The sequence below is a fragment of the Thunnus albacares genome, chromosome 13, assembly GCF_914725855.1.
Source record: "Thunnus albacares chromosome 13, fThuAlb1.1, whole genome shotgun sequence".
Classification (NCBI taxonomy): Eukaryota; Metazoa; Chordata; class Actinopteri; order Scombriformes; family Scombridae; genus Thunnus; species Thunnus albacares.
The window spans coordinates 27,918,450-27,939,657 of record NC_058118.1 but is presented as its reverse complement, the minus strand read 5'-3'; the positions used below and the strand labels follow the sequence as shown (position 1 = coordinate 27,939,657).

General features: G+C 38.5%; 1 protein-coding gene across 2 annotated transcripts in view; it reads right to left on the bottom strand.

Moving 5' to 3' along the window:
• gria4b (glutamate receptor, ionotropic, AMPA 4b) overlaps window positions 1-21,208 on the bottom strand; it is a 143,035-nt gene that overhangs the window by 57,753 nt on the left and 64,074 nt on the right. For both annotated transcript variants that reach the window (XM_044370780.1, XM_044370781.1), the window contains exons 3-4: window positions 17,359-17,598; window positions 4,479-4,663 (exon numbers count right to left, since the gene is read on the bottom strand). In XM_044370780.1, coding sequence (XP_044226715.1) covers window positions 4,479-4,663; window positions 17,359-17,598 — 425 coding nt within the window. The remainder of the gene's footprint in view (window positions 1-4,478; window positions 4,664-17,358; window positions 17,599-21,208) is intronic.

Here is a 21,208-nt window from a genome sequence, read left to right as displayed (position 1 = left end):
TGCAATTTCTTTTTATCAGGCTACTCTAACAAGTCTCTAAAGACTCTCCAGTTGGTTCAGAATGCAGCTAATTGTGTACTTAGAAGAACTATTTCTCCCATATTAGCTTCTCTGCACTTTCTCCCTGTAAATCCAGAATATAATTTAAAATCTTTCTCCTCACCTAAAGCCCTTAATGGTCAGGCACCATCATATCTTAAAGAGCTTACAGTACCCTATTACCCCACTAGAGCACTGTGCTCCCAGCATGCAGGCCTACTTGTGGTTCCTACAGTCGCCAAAAGTAGAACGGGAATCAGAGCCTTCAACTATCAGGCTCCTCTCCTGTGGAACCATCTTCTAGTTTTGGTCCAGGAGGCAGACACCCTCTCTGCATTTAAGAGTAGGCTTAAAAATTTCCTTTTTGTTAAAGTTTATAGTTATGGCCAGCCAGGCTCGCCTTGGAACATCCCCTAATTATGCTGCTATAGGCCTACACTGCTGGGGGACTTCCCATGATGCACTGAGCTCCTCTTTTCTGCTTTCCCTCTCCACCTGCATACATTCATGTCCCATTAATGCATGCTACTTACTTGGCACCTTCTATTATTATTATTGTTGTTATTGTCATTATTGTTGTTGCTGTGCTTCTCTGTGTCTCTCTCTCCCCTCTTTCCCTTCTTCTCTCTCAACCCAACCGGTCGAGGCAGATGGCCGCCCACTTAGAGCCCCGTTCTGCTTGAGGTTTCTTTCGTTAAAGGGGAGTTTTTCCTTGCCACTGTTGCCAAGTGCTTTCTCATGGGGGAATGTTGGGCCTCTGTAAATTAAAGAGTATGGTCTAGACCTGCTTCATGTGAAAAGTGCCCTGAGATAACTTCTGTTGGGATTTGGTGCCATATAAATAAAATAAATTGACTTGACTGCTAAAAAAGTACAAATTAAAGTTCATGGATGGTTTCTGACTGTGACATGGAACTTGTGGGTGATTGAGTGAGTGATTTAGAGTTAGACCTTCAGCTCAGGGCACCGTGTAGTACTGAAAACAAGGGCCAAAGTGGTTGCTTTTCTCACAAGGCTAGGTTAATACAGTAATTAACTTGATAAACCCACACAAATACAGTTAATATGAGAATTGCACAATAATGACACATATGTCGTTAGTGGAGACGAGGACTTGTCACTCCTGAGTTAGTAAAAAGAGTTGTTTGTTTCAAACAATTAATTCATGATTCACACATCACTAAAATTCAACCACATGAGCCCTTTTCAGACATGGAATGTGTGACAATAACAATATCTTCATTTATCTGTGAGAGTGATGTTTTTTTACATAAATGTGATGTTTTTATTCAGACATGACAGAAGAGCCACAAAGCTGCAGTATTCGCTCCCTGGTGCGAGAGGGAGAGGTGGCACTGCTGGAGAACAACTTTGAAAGTAAAGATATCAAGGGAAGAAGAGTGTTCTCAGTTCTCTCACAGGCTGCATCAGTGATGGATTTTAAAACGAATGTTGTTGGGTTTTTGGGACCACCTCTTTTCTAACAGTGAGACTACAATATCTTCTCATGAATTTTATCATTTATCATAGATTTTTGCTGCCTGGTTTTACAAAATACGACAGTGTACAAGCAAAGAATGATGACACGTTAAGTTGGGACTTTTTTCTGACATGCTGCATAGAAGCTGCTGGATATTCATAGTTCTATGCATGCAGTTGGCATTAATGAAAACTGAAAGTTTAGGGAGGGAGTACTGGTCAGATCATTAATGTGGTTGAACAAGAGTTTCATAAATATATTTTCATATGATCTGCCATGAGAGGAATCTTCTGAACATCTGCTGATTGGTTTTATTTTGGCAAAATAAATGATAATTAAGAGATGGATTTATCACATTGCTCTTTAGAAAGTGGATCAAGACGTGCATGTAATCTCTTTCTTTATATATTTTACCTTTGCTGTTGTGGTCTTTACATTAATGTGACATTCAATTGGAAGTGTAATGGAAATGTTATAAGGTCAAATCTAATAAAAATACCCTTGTGACTTTTATGTAAAAGCGATTTGAGTGCTTACTTGGACATGAGACCAACAAATAAAATTGCATTTACGTAACGAGGTGCATGTCTGACAGGAGCGTCACACTAACTTTTTGGTGAAATTTAGTTAACTTTGACAGCTCTTGGGCTATTGCAGCTATGGTACATTTTGTACAACTTGTAATTTAGCTGCCAGCAAAGTACATTTCCATCTGTAAATGAAAAAGCTTTGCATTCAGAGATAACATTTTCTGACATTCAAAGCAACATCTGGCTGTTTACAAGCCTTCGTATATACTGACCATGCTGTTGAGAAGCAGCTAATGAGGCCCAATTATGTATTCAAATCCTTGTCTTGGATCAGGATAATTTGGCAAGATAATTATATATGAACAGGATGACAGTTAGAATGAATACAGGCTAAAATAGATGTTTGTATGTACTGTATTTGGCAGTAACTCTGACCGCATAACAGTGCGTCATCCCACAAGCTCTAACTATGACAGAGTCCATCACGTCTACTTGTGAGATGTTATGTGCACTGGCATCGAGCAAGGATGTAGCGGGAAGTCTGCCTCTCTGTGGGACAAAGAGACTTACACACATATACACACACATCTGCAAAGTAAATTGTTAGAACTATGACAGATGTCGGAGTGGAGATTTCCTGAATAATTGAACAATTACAGAGACACCAGTTGCCCCGGGGAAAGATGGAGGGATGAAGGCGTACATCATATTCTGAGTGTGTTTATGCCAACTAACACCACTGGAGATCAGAACAGACTGCTTTCAAGTTCAAAACTTTCTAATTAGCACAAACACACTCAAAAAAACAGTGAAACAAACATCGAGTAACTGTGAACAGTATAAACTTTAGTTTCTGCGATACTGAAAGCAACTGTCAGTGCATTTTAGAAGAGGGGAGCGAAAATTCAATGATGTAGCTGATATTGCTGATCTTATGGTGCTCCTACAGTATAAAGAGTTTTAGATTGTAGGTACACAGAAAGCAACACAATTAAAGAACAAATATTCTCTCCACCATCAGAAATAGTGGCCTCTAGAGTGTCATATGATTTCCCTGGAAACCTTTGAAAAACATTGTTAAAGGATAATTCTAGTTTATTACAACAAAGTCCGAGAAGAAAGAAATACAAATGGTAAGATGATCATTCTGGTATTAAGTACTGCAGTTTACATAAACCACTTTTTTGGAGAGTACACAACTATGGCAAGTGTGGTGCACTGATGCATTAAGACAGCAGGATATGACACAGCAAGTCTGTCCTGTTGTTAGTTTGTTCCAGTGTCCAAATGCAGTGCTAAAGTGCTCTGCAGCCCAAGAACTATTTCCTCATAGACAACTGTTATAAAAGAGACATCCATAAATTGTTGACTGGACACCTCGAACTGTAACAAAGGTAAATTATTACTCTTTGCATTATAAGTTTTCAAAATATGAAAATGTAGTATTTGTAAAATTTCAACAGAGTCTAGAAGAAAGTTTTTATGTGTCTAACATCATCTCTGATCGATGTAAAGTCGATGGGACGGGCCCATGTGCTCAGGCAAAGAGACACAAAACAGGAAGAGAGAACATTTTTTGGCATATGCTCTGGTTTCATTGTAATTAATGGCTGCCATTTTGGAGTCCAGTTCTTGTAATACATCATCAAGACGTTTCTCAAATTTTGGTAATAATTTTACCATTCACCATAATTTTTGCTTTCAAATAAGTTCGCTGTCCTGGAGGTTTGTTTACAATCTGTCTGACTGCTCGTGTTACCTGCTCTGTTCGACATTTTTACGATGTCTCTGTGTTCACAGATCTCAGCAATTAACTTGTTGAGTACAATGTTACCATAACTGATAAGAATGAAGGCCTAGACTCTGAAAATAAGACAATTCATTACAACTTGGGTCCACCAAATTTTAGCAATGTCTCCACATTCTGAGAGCTCCTCTATTACCTCATTTAGTACAATGTTAATACTTATTTTCCAGAGCTATGAAAATAAATCCCAAGTTGTAATAATCAGTATTTTTCCTTTAATACCATCTTTGCAAGCCACACCAGAGATTTACAGTTCTCGCTGCATTTCTAAACAGTCTGAACCGTATGGAACAGACTATTTAACACCATTCATTTTAACGCCATTTAACATTAAATAATGGATTTTCTTAGTTAGCATGTTAAAGAACCAATGAAGCCAAAAAACAGCAGATCAGCCAACTAAATCTACTGTCACCTGACTCATTTTTTCAAGCTTCACGAGATGAAACATCAGTATGAGAGTTGTGGTTAATATAACTTCAGAAGCTGGTGCGGATTTCAACTTTTGCAGCTGGCTACGACACTCATCAGATGTATAAACAACAAAGATGACTGACAGCAATGCCTCTTTTGGAAAGGTAATGTAATGAGCGTCTAAATGCTGATATCATAGTGGCTTCACCTGTTCCAGCATGTTCTGCAGTCTCTCAGCCTCGAGGTCGATCACAAACTTCTTCTCCTGTCGCCGGTCCAGATCTTCCAGCAGTCGCCGGTAGCTGGCATCATTGAAGTTTTCCACACAGATGGCGCTGACCTGCCAGTTGTTCTGTCCCGCCTTCTCCATGATGGCCTGCAGGATGGCGTATCCTGATACAGTCGGACACACAGGGTAAGACTCATTAGAGGTGGAAGGAAGCTTAATTTAGCACAACATGAGTATCATTTTATTTATTGAATCATAATGAATAATAATGTCCTATTCATGTGCTGTACATTGTTGTAGGCAGAGGTGAGCTCAGTGTCTTTGTCAACATAAACAAACAGCCAACAAGCTAATTTTCAGATCAATATGGTGGACAATTAACTCCTTTTCTTTTGTGACATTTTGTACTTGTACTATCTTGTACCATTCATTATTTCTGTTCAGAACAGCCCCTAGTATCCCTAGGTGTATGTGCATATTGGACATCATAATTTATGCTCTGTGCCCTTTATGTAATGAGGCAATAGGTAACAGTGATGGACGGGCATGTAGAGCATGTAACTTTATACAGGAGGCTGGTGTTGGCATCATGTTACAGACCTGTTTTTAATGTTCACTTTGCTGTTGTTGAAATTTCTCCCTAATGAGATTGGATTCAACTTAATTGTCACGGCACAAAGCACAAGTACTGAGACACTGAAATGCAGTTAAGCATCAAACGAAGAAGTTTCAAATAGGGTAAAAAAAGTGCAACAATTACAAACATTATGTACAGAATATTGTGTGCTATAATATGTAAATGCAAGACGATTTAACTAAAAAGTGTATTAATAGTAATAGTTTATTTGCCATCACCACAATGATATAGATTATATAATATATGTATAATTATATATCATATAATAGCTCAGATATTGTGGAAAAAAATGTTGACATGGTAAGTAAAAAATATTAGAATTGTCCAATTGTCCAAAAACATAAAATTGTCCAATATCAACATTCTTGCCTGGTAATCAGGTTTGTTGAGAAGGTTTTGTGTTGAGTCTTGTTTCTTTTCTCGTCTGTTTTTATGACATGATGTATAATTATATAAATTATAATTATACAAAAACACACTCTGTGCCCTTGCAATGTCACAAATGTATTGAATGTATTTTCTTCCTCATAAAACATTTGTAATGCAGATTCTTTTATAAAAAAATATTTGGAACTTGCATTCTGCTGGTATGCAGTGATATTTTTTTTGTGCCACTTGCATGTTTGTGAACATATACATGCGTCCTTGTGCTTGTAGAGTGTAAAACACAAACAAAATGAGGACTGCTCCATAGCACCTCCAGTGGTCAAAAACTCCACTGGGTACCTTTATTATTAACGTTTTCATAATCTTGTAATTTAACTATTTCACATATTTCAATGAAAAAAAAAGTATCCCATGGTTGTCTAACACTGTATTTGATCCAGATTCAAACATTTTCTAACATTTCGTCTTAGTGTCTATTAACCCTTTCATGCATAGTGGTCACTACAGCGGACAGCTATTCAAAAGCCGTTTTCTTATATATGCATGGGTTTTGATGGTATAGTTTCATCCAATGGCCAGCCTTTGTAAGTGCAACACAAATTTCTCAAAACCAAGATGGCCGCCAGCTGGCCGTAATCGCTCAGCAGCTCAGGAATATCTTCCCAATCCTTCTATGGTAATAGACCCTTCCAGGTAAATACAACTTTGTAAAATCAAGTAACAACCAATGTGTAATACAATTGTTAAAATTTCCAAGTATTGATTGTATGTTGGGAGAAAATGACAATTAATCATCTGTCCACTAAGTTGGACATCATGCATCGCTGACTGTATTTCAACTACAATTATACTATTACTGAAACTTTGTTGTTCTTGAAAATACTTCATCGGCAGTAACTTTTTTGGCTGTAAATCAATTGATTTATGTTATTAGAATGTAACTTGCAGTTTTGAGGGGGCTAAGGATACTGAGGGAGCTGAGGATGCTGAGGTTGCTGGGGGGGCTAAGGATACTGAGGGAGCTGAGGATGCTGAGGTTGCTGGGGGGGCTAAGGATGCTGAGTGAGCTGAGGATGTTGAGTTAATGCCTGGCACCTCAAAAGAATGTCTGGATAAGAAAAGAAGGATCCTCTGCATTTCAGGTCATCTGTAGCTCATGTGTTAATAAATGCAGTAAGACAGAGGGAGGAGGCTGAGGAGTCAGGAATAAGGTTCAGTGTTTTGCATTGCACCAAATAGTATTAGAATATGTAAAAATATGTTAAAACATTAGTTTAACAACTTTGAAAATATATATTATTTTATAGTTTTTAAATAATGTATAATTTTATTCATTGGTTTGTTAAATAAAAATTTCTTCATTTGAAAACTCAAACGCATGCTGTCCACCTGAGTGGACATATGAGAAACTCCTTGAAAAATGCATGTTTAAAAAAAATGAAGTTCAATTTTTTTTTTTTTTTCAGACTGACTGAGGTTATCATAATTCATGCATGAAAGGGTTAAAATAACAGCACTTATTCTCTGAATGCTTTTTCAGTTGTCAGTATTACAGCTACTGATTATGTTAACTGATGAAACTGAGGCTGATACTGTATACTTCCTGGCTGAAATATGGCACATTGGGCCATGTGAAGTGATGAAACATATTGCTCATAACTGCTGGGATTCAATAGCCAACTGGCTTTAGTTAACACATCCTCCCTGGCAAGATAACATGTCTAAAAGAAACTGCACTGAAGCAAACTCCTCTAAAGCTCTTATCCTTGTCCAACCAGATCCTGGCTTTTGGTCTAGTCGGGGAAATAGGCTGGTCTACATGAGTTGGATGTAACACTAGACTCTGGGGGGGTTGGAGGGGCTCTTGCCGTCAGGTTTGTGTATAAAGAAGATGAGTGTCAGAGAGTAAACTAGGGAGCTGTGAGGGCGGCTGTTCTCCAGCAGGAACAGATGTCCCCCTTAAACGGCCCCTCCTGGTGGCCATCACAATCTGGCAACCCATCTCCCTTTGCTCCCAATTAGAGGATTAACCTGTGCTCTGGCAACCCGGCTCCCTCTCCACCTTCTCTATCTCCTCCCCAGCACCTTACTCCCCATTAGAAGGATGTCGGGGCCAAGAGAGACTGCTAGTTGAGTTGACACACATGCACCCACTCGAACATGCATGTTTCATCTCAGAGTGTCCTCAGTCTCTCCCGAGAAGAACTGATTCATGTCATTTTGTCTAGAAGTGTTGGGAAGCTGGACCCAAATAAACACTGTTCATTTTCCCAGTTATAACACAAGACAAATCAGCAGCAAATCAGTTTGTCATCACATGATGTTCATATTCAGCCCAATTAATAATTTATTATCTATAAATTGGCCACTGGCTACCTGTTTATTACAGGATTGACTTTATTGGCTTCGCTCCTGGTCTACAAAGCTCTGAATATCCACCACACTCCCAGTTTTGTTAGGTCACAGGACCCTCCAACAGTGCAATCAAAAACGTGTAGCTTGGAACATCCTACCTGCTGAATTGAGGTTTGTACTAATCTTCTTTTAAAATTAAACTGTAGACATTTTTATTTAGTTTAGCTTTTAATGTGCATGTGTGTATGGATGTTTATGTGTGTGTGTTGGTGTTCATGCATGCCTGCTATCTGTCTTCAATTATGCTTCAACTTATTTTCTACTGTTCCTTCACCCTGTAAAGCAATTTGAATTGCTTCTGTATGATGTTGTGCTATACAACTTGAACTTGAACTTATTTTGGAGCCACAATAATAAAATTCATCACTAGCCTGCTGAAAACAAGTGTGACCAAAAGACTTCTATCCCACTTCAAACACCCAGGAAACCCGAGATTCTTCAAAGAGAATGAGACCACAGTTCTGTTTGAGGATCAATAAGATGTCACAACATGCCAGCAGGAGTTCAGAAACATTGTGGACATGCCAGAAAAATCCACTCAACTGGATGTGAAACCAACAGCCTGCAAGATAAAACAGCCAAAACCCACAGAGAGATATTTCACACAGTATTTCTCCCTCTGGAATACTAGTTTCTGAATAGTAGATCAGTATTTATATTGTCAATATTCTAATACTTTAATGTCCCTGGAACAACTTGTCTTAGAGGGTTTGACAAGAATCCATAACCACACCAGTGGCTCTGTAAGGCTGCCAGTGACCTCTACGACCTGCAAGACAAGCGTCACGTGATAGACGGAGATAACTGAAGACTTTACTATGCTACTTTTTGGTAGCTTTGTTAGCTTGTTTACTTGTACTGTAAGAACATAATCAGTGAATCAGTAAATAACACAATTGTGTTTGAAAAATGTGTAAAACTCAGCAGCAAAGGGGAAAAACATGATAAAGCTTTTTAATCAACATGCTGTATTTCTTTGTTCTTTCATCAAGCCCCCCAGCTATGAAGTCAATTTGACATGGTGGCCAAACCGTCTAATTAAAACTTCCGGGTCTGTCGTGTGATGCACACTGGCCCAAAAAGCATTTTTCCTGCACACAATCGCTGGAAAAGGAGTGACTGTGAAATGGTGAATACAATTTTTTGAGCATCACAACCCAAAATGACTTGTCTCATTATCAGAATTTGATCCATTCAGTACAATAACATTTGGAAAGTCTAGAAGAACCGCTTGACTAAATCATTTTATCCCCATTCAAGTGAGCACAGAGCCAACCGGAAATTATCCAAAATACCCCTGAAACATATTTCATGAGAGCAAAAAAAGCCCTTGTAAAGAAAAAAAGGCAATTTCCTACCCTGCATTGTACCTTCATGAATATTGATGCCAGCATAACTTCTACTTCATTTTCAAAGATCAATCTAGTCAGAAATCGAAACTCACAGCCTCTCATGGTCAGCCGACGGTAAACATACTAGCAGATCAGTCCCCTGGCGGTAGTGCTAGCTCAGCTAACCCTGACATCGGTATTCCCTCGATAGCCTCCTGTGCTTCGAGGTAAACTCTAATGTTAGCATACTGAACATGAAAAAGTCTTTTGGATCCATCTTGTGACACTGACATCCCTACAGCCACATTAGTAGCAACTATGGATGTGCAGAGATCCCAGTATTTGTATTTGTATCTGTATTTGTTGAGGCAGCAAAATTATTTGTATCTGTATTTGTATTCGAATAAAAGTGGAAAGAGGCTTAAAAATCCTGTTTTTGTTTCTATGACACTTTTAATTTTAGAAAATTAAAGTGTTACAATAAGTGTTCATGAATAAACTACCTTATAAGGGAGGTCCCCACATCGGGTCTTGAACTGGAGTCTCCCAGATCATAGACGACTGCGCTGACTACTGAGCTAAAACTTTACACATCGCCCCTTTGCAGACAGACCTCTACCTATTTATACACCCACAACACAGAGACAGCATAGCGTAGGTAGGAACTTCAAAGGCAATTAATGCTTTGCACTTTTCATTTATTGCCTATTTTTTACAACCTGACTTTGTGGAAAGGAGAAGGGGAACAGGTTATGGAGAGTCCCTTGGGAGCACTTTGCTTGTGTCAGTAGCTCAGCTTTATCTCTGGGGAACACCCCCAACAAATAATTTTTAAAATGTTTGTATGAAACAAATATTCGTATAAAACCCACTATTTGTGCTTTACTGAATAATGTATTTGTATTTGGGCACACCCCTAGTAGCAACTATCACCTCCATCTATTTAACAGACAAGCTTATTATCCAACTTTTTTTTTTTTTTTTTACCTATTTCATTCATTTGTGTGAATTATTCTCATTTTAAATAGTTTCTTCTTTTTCCACAAACAGAAAAAAAATATTTCAGCTACTTTCAAGACATTGAGAGTCTTCAGTGGTCTTTATTTCTTTATATTTACTTTCTGGTGTTTGTGTCTACCTGTCCAGGGACTGCAGAGGAATTCTAGCTGGTTTCTAAATCTGATACAAAGCATCTCATCTTACTGCTTTTTGTATATGGTTCCTTTGTGCAGACTTGGTTGAATGCGACTCCCTGTGGTAGCTGCAGCTACTTTGCTGTTATTGACTATATTGATTGGTAGTTTATGTCATTACAGAGGTGTGCGCCTATGCTTTGGTTTGGTGTAGAGTCAGTCTCTTTTAGGGCAAAGGTGTCTGGCAGCATGGTGAATTTGCTTACTGCAATGAATAATTAAAATGGTGTGGTAGACCTACCCTTTATGTTTTAAACTCAAAACGTGTATTTTATATCTTGTATGCTGCCATTGCATGAATACATAAATTTAATGCTCTGTTTTGGAGGTTTAACGGTGGTGTTAAAGTAGAGTATGACAATGCAGTACCATTCAGAAAATCACTGCAATTATGGTTACTTCAGTCCGTACGTATCATTACATGATGTTCAACTTAAGTATACTTCATAACTTATTATCTTTAAGTAATATTTGAACCACAATTTAAAATGCATCAGTTAAGACTAACCTGTTTATCCTGTTAAGAAAACAAGAATTTCTTCAAAACATCAAATACTCCAAAAAACTGCAATTGCACACCAGGTATAATCTGTCAGAATTGCTTGTCAGGTGGTTGAATAACTTCTGAAACCTATAAAGTCTTGTAAAAAAAGGCAACAAAGATAATTTCCAATAATCAGTTCCTATAGAAATGTGTCCAATGTAACATAAAAAACAGTATAAAAAATGTCAAAAACATGGCTAGTGTGGTCTAATGTATAAGGTACTGTACTTGATGGCAGCTCATGCAGCCAACAGTCATCTGGCAGGAAAAAATGCTAACAGATTAGCTTGCTAGTAGTCAGACCCCCATCAGTCACATGACCCCTGCCTTTAAGGTTCCTCCAGAGTCTTTGAAGACATAAAAATTAAAAATGGATGACAAAAACTAGACTAAATTTCACAGTTTTTTGACAAAACAATCCTGACTGAAGGTCAACTTCCAGTTTTCAACCATGTTGCACGGTCAGTTATCACTGAGATGGATCTGTTGACATGTAAGCTAACAAATTGTTATGTTTTCATCATTAGCACTTTTAGGACTACAGTCAGACTAATAAGTCTTGAGTTTTTAACTAAAATTCGACTAAAACTAATATTTTTTGTGAAAAGATTAAAACTAAATCAAAATCAGGTGCCAGGTTCACACTGCTATTGCTACACCACCGGGCACAAATCAGCAGCCGGAAGGCTTTGCTTGTACAGTATGTAACAATATGATATCTCATGATATCCTCTTGTGCCACATGGCGTACACAGAGCATGGACAGAAAAACGCTGCTGTGGCCGAGGCAAGCAAAGCGTGCAAAGGGCCAGCTGATTACCAGCTGATAAATGTGTAGCCCTGGGGCTGTATGTGGAGCAGCAGCCAGCCGCAATCAGCGTCAGCGTCAAAGACACAGCCACAGGCTAGTGTGCCGACTGATGCTAAAGCATGCTGTGCTGATTGGAGCAGAGCTGGACACTAGATGGAAGCAGCTGCAGCATGTAGAGTGGAGAGTGAGTGCACATCTGGGCTATGTGTGCAATTTCTGCCTCTTTCCCTCCCTGTTGTCCCGTCTTTACTCTCCGGTGTGATGCACGCTGTCAGCGTCTGTCTACTGAGCCACCATCCTTCCCTTCCTTCCTCATTGAGTCAGTCCTTTGCCTTCACCTCTTCCTCTCCAGAGAGTATATACAGAGGCTTATGCTTTTTAAAAAGAGGCATTCATCATGGCCTGAACACACTGCTGCTGCCAGACTATCTGCTGGAGAACTATCATCTTTTTTCCTGCTCTCTGCTTTTCCTTCCATACCACGTTTCCTTTTCGACTCTTCTCCTCACCTCATCTTATCTCTCCTCTCTCTCTCTCATTTTTCATGTTCTCATTTCCTCTCCTCTCATCTCCTTGTTTTCCTCCTTTCTCTTCTCTCGTTTTTCTCTCCTGTCTTTTTCTTTCCTTTCTCTCTTCTCATTTTTTATGTTCATTTCCTCTCCTCTCGTTTTCACTCCTATCCTCTTGTTTCCTGTCTTTTCCTTTTCTGTCGTCTCATTTTCTCTCCTCTCCTCTTTTTATCTTCCAATTATTTTCTCTTCTCTCCCTTTCATCTCCTCTCCTCTCTTCTCATTTGCTCTCTTATCCTCTTGTTACCTCTACTCTTCTGTTTTTTCATGTTCTCATTGCCTCTCCTGTGGTTTTCTCTCTTAACCTCTTGTTTCCTGTCTTTTCCTTTTTTTGTTGTCACCTCTTTTCTCAATTTTTTTCTCTCCTTTCATCTCCTCTGATCTAATTTTCTCTCCTATTGTCTTGTTTCCTCTCCTCATTTTTTGTGTTTTTATTTCTTCTCCCTTTCTTTCCTTTCCTGTCCTCTCATTTTATCTTCTATTCTTTCGTTTTCTCTCATCTGTTTCCTCTCTTTTCCTTCTCTTCCCTCTCATTTTCCCTCCTCTCCTCTTTTCTCCTCTCCAATTGTTTTGTCTCCTCTCCTTTTATCTCCTCTTCACTTAGTTCCTCTCTTCTTTTCCTCCCAATTTCTCCCCAAAACATTTCCCATTTTCTTTTCTTTTTTTATATATATAATTTTTAATCGTATTACCATTTATAATTTGTTTTCTTGTGTGAGTGTGTGTTTATGTATGGAAATTCTAGGAAAGCTAATCGGATCCACCACAACACACAAACACATACAGTGCTCCAGTATCCAGCCCCTTGTGTCTCTGTTGCTGTGATGCAGGGAGTCAGACAGGCACTCATTGACTGAGCTCAGCCATGCGTGGGCTGATTCTACATTATAGTCAATACTGGATGAATGCCTGGTCCTGTGTGTGAAAAAAAATCCTCAGGCCAAAGTGCTGCAGCCTGCACCCAAAAGCCTTATGAAAAGCACACACATGCACATACAGAACACTAATACATACACACACATTCATACCCACTAACAAAGACAGAAGACTACATGGTATATTTAAGGTATTCAAATATCCAACTCTGCCTCTTAAGGAGATCACACTCTTACTCACATTACTACTTCATGGATGAAGTGTGTGCAGTAAAGAAACTTTACAAGAAAAATGTAAAATTGTGATCTTCTATTTACACTCTGCTTTTCTAGCCTATTGCAGAAAGAATGCCTCACCATTTTTTAGGATGGTAAAAAATGCTTGTGCAGAGATTTACTTCCATGCTTTGCCTGGCAGCAAAACAGATTTAAACTGATCAGCTAAAGCTGGTAGGAGCGATGAATGTAAAAGAAAACTGAAGGAAGAATGTAGGGGCTTTATGACCTGTTAGAAAAAAAGACACGAATAAAGAAAAAAGACAAATTATGGAGAAAAATGAGAAAAAAGTGGACAAATAATTGAGATAAATGAACAATAAGTCACTGTAAATATTTAATTATAATACAACTGAAAATGATTGCCTTCAAATGGTACTCAAGCCCTTTTTAAGAGGCGTTTAATTTGTGAAATGGAAAAACCCCTGATTAGGGTTTAAATCACTTTCAGTGCCACATTTCATTCAGCCATAGATGGTAATAGTAACCACAGAGAGCCAGTCATGTTTTTCACATCCTCTATGTTTTATCAAGTATGTCATATCATTGACAGCCAGTGTTTCCCACTGTTAAGATGACAGCAACATCAACAGAATGGCTGAGCCCAAACATCAGTCAGCTGAAATAAGTTATTGTCTGCTTCCTGATTTCAGCACCATGGACAGAGCTCTCAGTAAGGCTGTCACTTTTTCAAAAAATCAAGTTTGAATGAAACCGTACTTCACTTTGACATGCAACCCACGTAGCCTACTCCAAAATACGTTGTTGTGGTTACACCTGATGAGACGTTAAACCTTCTGGTCGTTAATTGACCACAAAATCGTTCTCTTCCTGTAGTTCAATCAGATAAAACTTTACTCTCTAATGTCTCTAATGTCCAAACAGTTTTAGAAAGGGGCTGGGATTCATCTCCTATTCTGGAAATACAGATTGTTTATATTCTTATTGTCTTATATTCTTCATAGCCAAATAATTCAAACAGCAAAAAAAGGAGACTGCAATTTCTGCTCTCTGTGAGGCACAACCTGTTGCACTTTAACACTGACAATCTTGAATTTCAATAGATCATCATATACCAAATAGCATGTTTTTCCTACATTTAAACAGTGGTTCAAATTTTAAAATAAAGTGACAGTCCTACAGTAGCTCATTAACAGGAGTATAGTGTAAAGTGCAACACACACTGACGGTGTTTTTAAAGCGATTCTGCAGTATTTTTTATGTGCATCAGACATCTGTCTATAGGGAACAGATATATCCAAACACATTAACACTGACAGGCTTGCATGTGTCACATATCAATACACCTTTTTTTTTTTTAATTTTTCAGTTCTCCTGCTCCTGATTTCTACATGTTGTGAAATAAATATCTACAATGATAGATCAAGAAGATCCCTAGTCTCAGGGCAAAGATTGTTAATTCTGAATTATTTTTACACCATTACTGGTTCAAATGTTCAAAGTATTTTTACACCATTACTGGATGTTTTGAGAAAATGTTCCAGCCAAAGGCATACAATGTCAAACTCCTTTCCTGGATAATCTTTATCTCTTTTAATTCGCTTTTATTTGACACAAAATAACATCTCGTGGGGGAAAAAAACTGTATACATTAAAAAAAGACACATTCATTTTAGTATTACAAAACTGGCAAAAACACAAATGATCACATATCTACAGCTAGGATAGAAATGCAGAAGTGAAGAATAGTTTTTCCCATCTCTCCTTTTCTTGCAGTCATTGCTGCATGAATTTGATTAGTTTACCAGGAACCACAGAAAGGGTCCTGAAATATCACGCACCATAAGATCATCTGTATTGCTGTCACATACTAATGCTGATCTTGAATCAGTTGCAATGCCTGATTGAGGCAAAAAGCAAAGTGTTTTAGTATTTGTTCTAGTATTTGTGGGACAGAGCAGTCCTACAGCTAGGAATCATTGTTGTGTTTTTGGAGAACACTTGATCAGATACTAGTAGGTTTTGTTGAGAAGGGCCGAGGCTTTTTACCCAGTCAAGTGTGCACGATCTGAGATAAGAGAAAAAAAAAAAGAGGCAGAGAATGAGTTGTTCTAAAGGGAGGCCATCCTGATACTGTTCTCACTCTGCAGCCCATATATAGCCAATCTGCTCAAGCACATTCACTGCAGTCCCGACAGCAGCAAAGAGAAAGAATGAAAACCCCTGACTACCTTCTGGAAAATGTATGAAAGCGAGATGTGGAGATGTGATCCAAGCAGTAGCCCATATCCATTCTGTCTTGTAATGGCATTGTGACCCGGGGGTGGAGGGGTGTGGGTGGGGGTGTGGGTGTAATACATTTTATTTGCAGGAATTCAAAATGTCCCTAGGGTGAATAAGTACAAACCTAGTGACTCTGTGAGTGTGTATGTGGTGAGAGAAAGGCAAAGACTGGGGTGGGTGACAGAAAAAAAAAAGAAAAGAAAAAGTAAAGAGAAAGAGGGAAAGGAACAAAAAAGAACGAGAGTGAGAAAACCACAAGGCGAATACACAGTCCTCGTCCTCGGGTGGGGACAGTGAGAGACAAAGAGAGAAAGACTATCCACATCCATATAACACTTCTAACAGCAGCTGCACTGCAATATTGATTGCTTGCTGGCCCCAAGACATGTTGTGGACAGAAAAAAAAACTGCCATTATTTTAGAGGTACATCCATTCACACCTCTGTGTTTGCTGTGTGAGGTGCATGAGATCAAAGGCACAGTAGATATAACCAAGAACTAAGAAAAACCTTCCTGATAAAGAGACTGCTGAGAAGATTTCAACATTTATTACAATTAAATTGAATTATTTTGGAATAAATGTGCCTTTTTAGCAGGGTTAAATTAATTTTTGAGAGCTGGGGAGAGCTCCTGCAAATAAAATGTATTACAAAAATTGTAGATGTACATATTAGAACAAATCATCATAGATTGCCACATCATTGCCTTGCAAAATGATGCAGACACTTTGTATGCCCAGTCATCTCTCTGCCCTAAGTAGGACTGGGCGATATGGTTTTATAAATTATTTTATTATACATTATAAATTGAGAAAATATCTCTCCTGAGATATTGAGATTCCCTTAAAATCATCATCTATCAGTACATTTAGAGCAACAATCCTCCGGTTTGTTAGTATAAATCCTGCAGTGTGAAATGGTTACATCTCCAGTCAGTTACTGCATGTATCTGCATGGTTTCTTTTACCATTTAAAAAGTGCAACAGCATGTGTGATGTGTCTCTTAATAATGGAAAAAAAACAGATGTTATATAATGCTGTTTCTGTGAGAGCCTCACTGTGTGTTCCAGGGGATCAGTCTAATTGCTGGTGTATGAGAGTCAATTGTACTCTGTCATGTTTTATTGGAGTGTGATTCTTCAGGTGATGACCTATAGGTTTATGGTATTTTCTGTCTTTGTTAACACAACTTCAGCAGCAGTTAAAGGGGATATATCATGCCCTATGTTGCCATAATGTCTAGGTGGCTTTGTGGCACTATAACATCAAGCTACATACTTTGCTTCTAACAGGGATCCGTCATTATTCGCACAACCACGAGAGGTTGCTTGTCAGGAAAATAAAGTTTTTTTAGGCATTTGAAAATACGTCAGAGGCTGTCTCTGATACAGTAATCTGAATATTACCCAACAAACAGGTCACACAGTTCATCAGTTCACTCAGATCAATGAACAGCACTTTTAAAGGTTGTCAGTTAGATGAGAAACACATTTGAAGTACAGCACACTCAGAGGCTTCTATAAAGAGCACATCAGAGATTTTTATACACGGAGGAAGAGATCCTCCCTCAGAACTCACCTCGGTCGGTGTCGTACAGGAAAACGAACTTGTTCCAGTCGTAGTGGTCGAGGAGGGACAGGAGCGCTCCCCGGATGGACGGCCGGAGCTGCAGGGTGAACTGGCTCTCGCCTTCGGTGGGGAAGCTGGGAGTAATGAGGGAGATGTGAAGGGCGCTGCAGAAAGACGTCAACGTGTGGACCGAGCGCTTGTCGTACAGGCCGAAGATGGCAAAGACACCACGGGAGTACTGGGAGCAAACTGGGGAGGGAAAAAAAAACAACAAAATGAAGTTAATAAACAAGAAAATAGAGCTAGTGGGAATGAACGTAGCCAAATGAAGATAAAGTGGAATTTTGAAAAGGGTGAGGAAGGCCACCTCGAACACATCAGTTTTCAAAAGCATCTGTAATTTCTCCTTCATTATTTATCCAATCAATTTACCCCACATTCATCATGTGGTTAATCCTAAACAAGTAAGTGGATTTGCTCTTTTGATGTTTCCCCCAAATCATTTAACTACTCTGTTTTCTATCATAAACGTTCAGTCAATACACTATTAATCGTTCACATCATTGTCCTTGATTTGAGACTTTGGTTGGCTAAATCTGGCATCACAACCAATCTTTTGTCATAGCTACAGTAATGTATTTTTGGCCACTTGGGGGCAGCAGAACAAGCTGTAAACACAACATTGACATATTATCACATTATAAAGTTGTTATGGTGAATGTTAGCAAACAGTTGCCTATTTACGCATCCAGCAGACATGTACTGTAGCAATATTAGCATTAATTTGAAGTCTTATTTCTAACCACCTGGTTAAGTTCAATATTTACTCCTCTTTCAGCTCTGATTTGGTCCCCAAGAACTTCTGAGAAAAATTAAGTTGATGAGAGTAGATTAAGTTTGACTTGACAATGAGCTAAAACACTAAATCCCAACTAAGAGCTGGGGGAAACATTGCAAAGAGCCATTTGATCCATTGTTTATATAAAAATAATTATAGCAGCCTCAAAAATAAAATATTTATATAATAGTTTAGTTTAATTTTCTAATTTGTCTGTCCTATTTGAACAGAAGTAGGTTCATTGTGATCTATTATTCTGAAATCAAGCACACAGACTTGTACAAGGATGTTGTCAGGCTGTGAATCGGTTAACTTATCTTTTATTAAACACACTTCTCCCATGATAATTTCATTGTGTCACACAAGACAACAACACACACAATGAGGGCACATCTCCAGAGAAACACATTATTTAAATGATACCAATCTTGGCACAACGCCAGAAAACTCTTCTCGGCACACAGGAAGTGATGGCTTTTATGTTTCCGATTTGCTCAGAATAAACAACCGGGTAGTTAATATGAGCAGTGATCGCCATCAGATTTGACTAATGCACCTGATCAGACGGCGGAGGGAAAAAAAGTATTCTCACTGTTTTGAATGACAATTGATTTCTGGGAAATGTGGTGCAAAAATCACCAAAGCAATGAACGCTTAGCGCCACGACTGAAGACAAAATAACAAACCATTATCCGACTGATTAGCACTGTAAATCCTTTCAGCAGAACCTATGAATGCAGTAAACAGAGATCAAAACCAAACGCATCCATTTCTTCTGACGCTTTCATCTTAAAAGCTGTTCTCTTCCCCCATTTAAAAAGCAACAACAGTACCAAAATTGCCTAGCAGCGCCCTGAATCATTCTTCTCACTGTCGTGTAGATGTTTTCTAGAGGCCGTATTCGCCATTAACAAAACACACTGCATTCAAGCTGCGTTGCTTCATGACATCAAATAAACCTCTATCTGCGTCTATTTTGTTTTATTGGTCAAACTTTGAATGAAATGGAAATGTGCATTTGCATAAAGTTGACACAATTTTGCTGTACACACACACACACACGCAAGGAGATCTCCTCATTAAAGAAAGATTTGGCTGTCTACAAGACCCATACTATAATTGCCCACTTTTTACACGCGCGCAGAACAACAACAGAAATGGAAGATAATGAGCATCCTCTGCCAGTTTCTGGCTATGAGGAGAATCAGAGCGAGCGGCAAACTGAAGAAAGAGCTCAAGATGTTCCTGTTGTTAGAGGAAAATGGGGGGTGGGGAAGTAAACAAAAGGGCTGCTTTACTGACAAACCCATTGTTTCCATGCAGGATGCAGTACTTCACTGTAGAGAGAGAGAGAGAGAGAGGGAGGGAGAGTCTGCGTCTTTTCTGATGTGCCTGCAGCTTCCTCCCTCAGTGAGACAAACAAGACAACAGTCAGAGAGACAGTGAGAGGAGAGCCACGCTTCTACTGTTGTACACACAGTTCAGGTACATGGAGGTGGCGGGAACTACTGTGTCAGGAAAACATGACAGTCAAGACTGTACTGTAGCAAGGTTTGTTGTAATATCACAGCTTAAGTTTGCTTTTCCTCATGTCATGACTCATTTAAAGTCAGTCTCATTGTTGCATAGAAAGATGTTATTATAAATATTTGATCTTCATGGGTTCAAAGAATTGTACCTGACCAGGAGAAGACTTATCTTAAGGTTCAAATAAAATCACCAAAGTCATTCCTTTTTGCAGTCAAAATCCATGATAAAGTGGTTTGTAGAATCATTTTTAAAGTCCTCCTCCACTCAAAAATGTGTTTTTTCTTACCTTTCCTTCAGTTGCATGTTTGAGCTTCATTGTGCAGAATGGTGTGTGTGAAGAGTTTGACACCACAAGGTCGTTTCAGATTCATCTGTGCTTATCAAAAATCTGACTTCAAGTAATGTACCTACAATTTTTGACATCACAACTAGTTTGGAAGCCATTTGTGGTCCAATATGCAACTTTAAAACTCGAAGCCTCATGAGAATTAACTTTTGAAATGAAAAATATTTGCATATTCATAGATTTTGTATTTTTCAGTGAGGGAGAAGGCCTATATATCATTTTAAGACTTTTTACTCAAGAAAATTTAACTTTTTTTTGGTGGGAAAACCATGTCAGACACAAATTATTATTCAACTCAAAACATTGTTATGCATCTTAAAAACATGTCTCAAGGGGATTTTTAATATTTTACTTTAAGAAAGGAAAAAACTGGTCATTGGAAATACATCAGAAATGCTTCTTTAGCCTCCGAGCCTCTCATTGGGCAAGGTTGGTGTTTGATTGACAGCTGCGCCAGCAGAACTAAACAACCCTGCACTGAAAAGCAAGCTTACAAGTCAATATTTTGTTGCAATAGTATTGAAGAAACATAATCACAACATGTAGTATCTATATTGACTGATATTGACATTTGCAGGTGTTTTAAGTCAAGGTGCAAGAAAAAATGTCTCCACGCTTGTAGATAACGATGTGGTTCAAAGTCTGTCTGGCTGTTAGTTAGAATTCTGCTGTTAAAACTTTATGCAAATATGTTAAAAGGGGACATAACATGCTTTTTGTGATGTTATGATGTTGGATGTCTATGTTACATATGGTCAAAGTTCCAAAAAACTTGAGATGAACATATGTGATGACATCACATTGATGTAGCCTTTGTTGCTACAGTTGTTTCATGGGTTGTTCAAGTTGTCCAAACTCGTACTTTGGATTCAAGAAGTTTCCATTTCAAGTTAAGAAGAAGAAAAAGAAGTGAAATCTGACTTCTACTGTTTGTTTATGTTGCCTCCATGATGCAGGGGGGAGGGGGGAGAAGGGCCTTAAAGAGACAGGAGCTAAAACAGCCTGTTTCAAACAGAGGCTGAACTGAAGGGGCTGCATGAAGGGGCAGTATAGGACAAATAAAGATTTTTTTTAAATGTAAATCATGCAAAGATATTCCAGTAGAGCCCCAGAATATACATATAGACGTGGAAATATGCATGTTA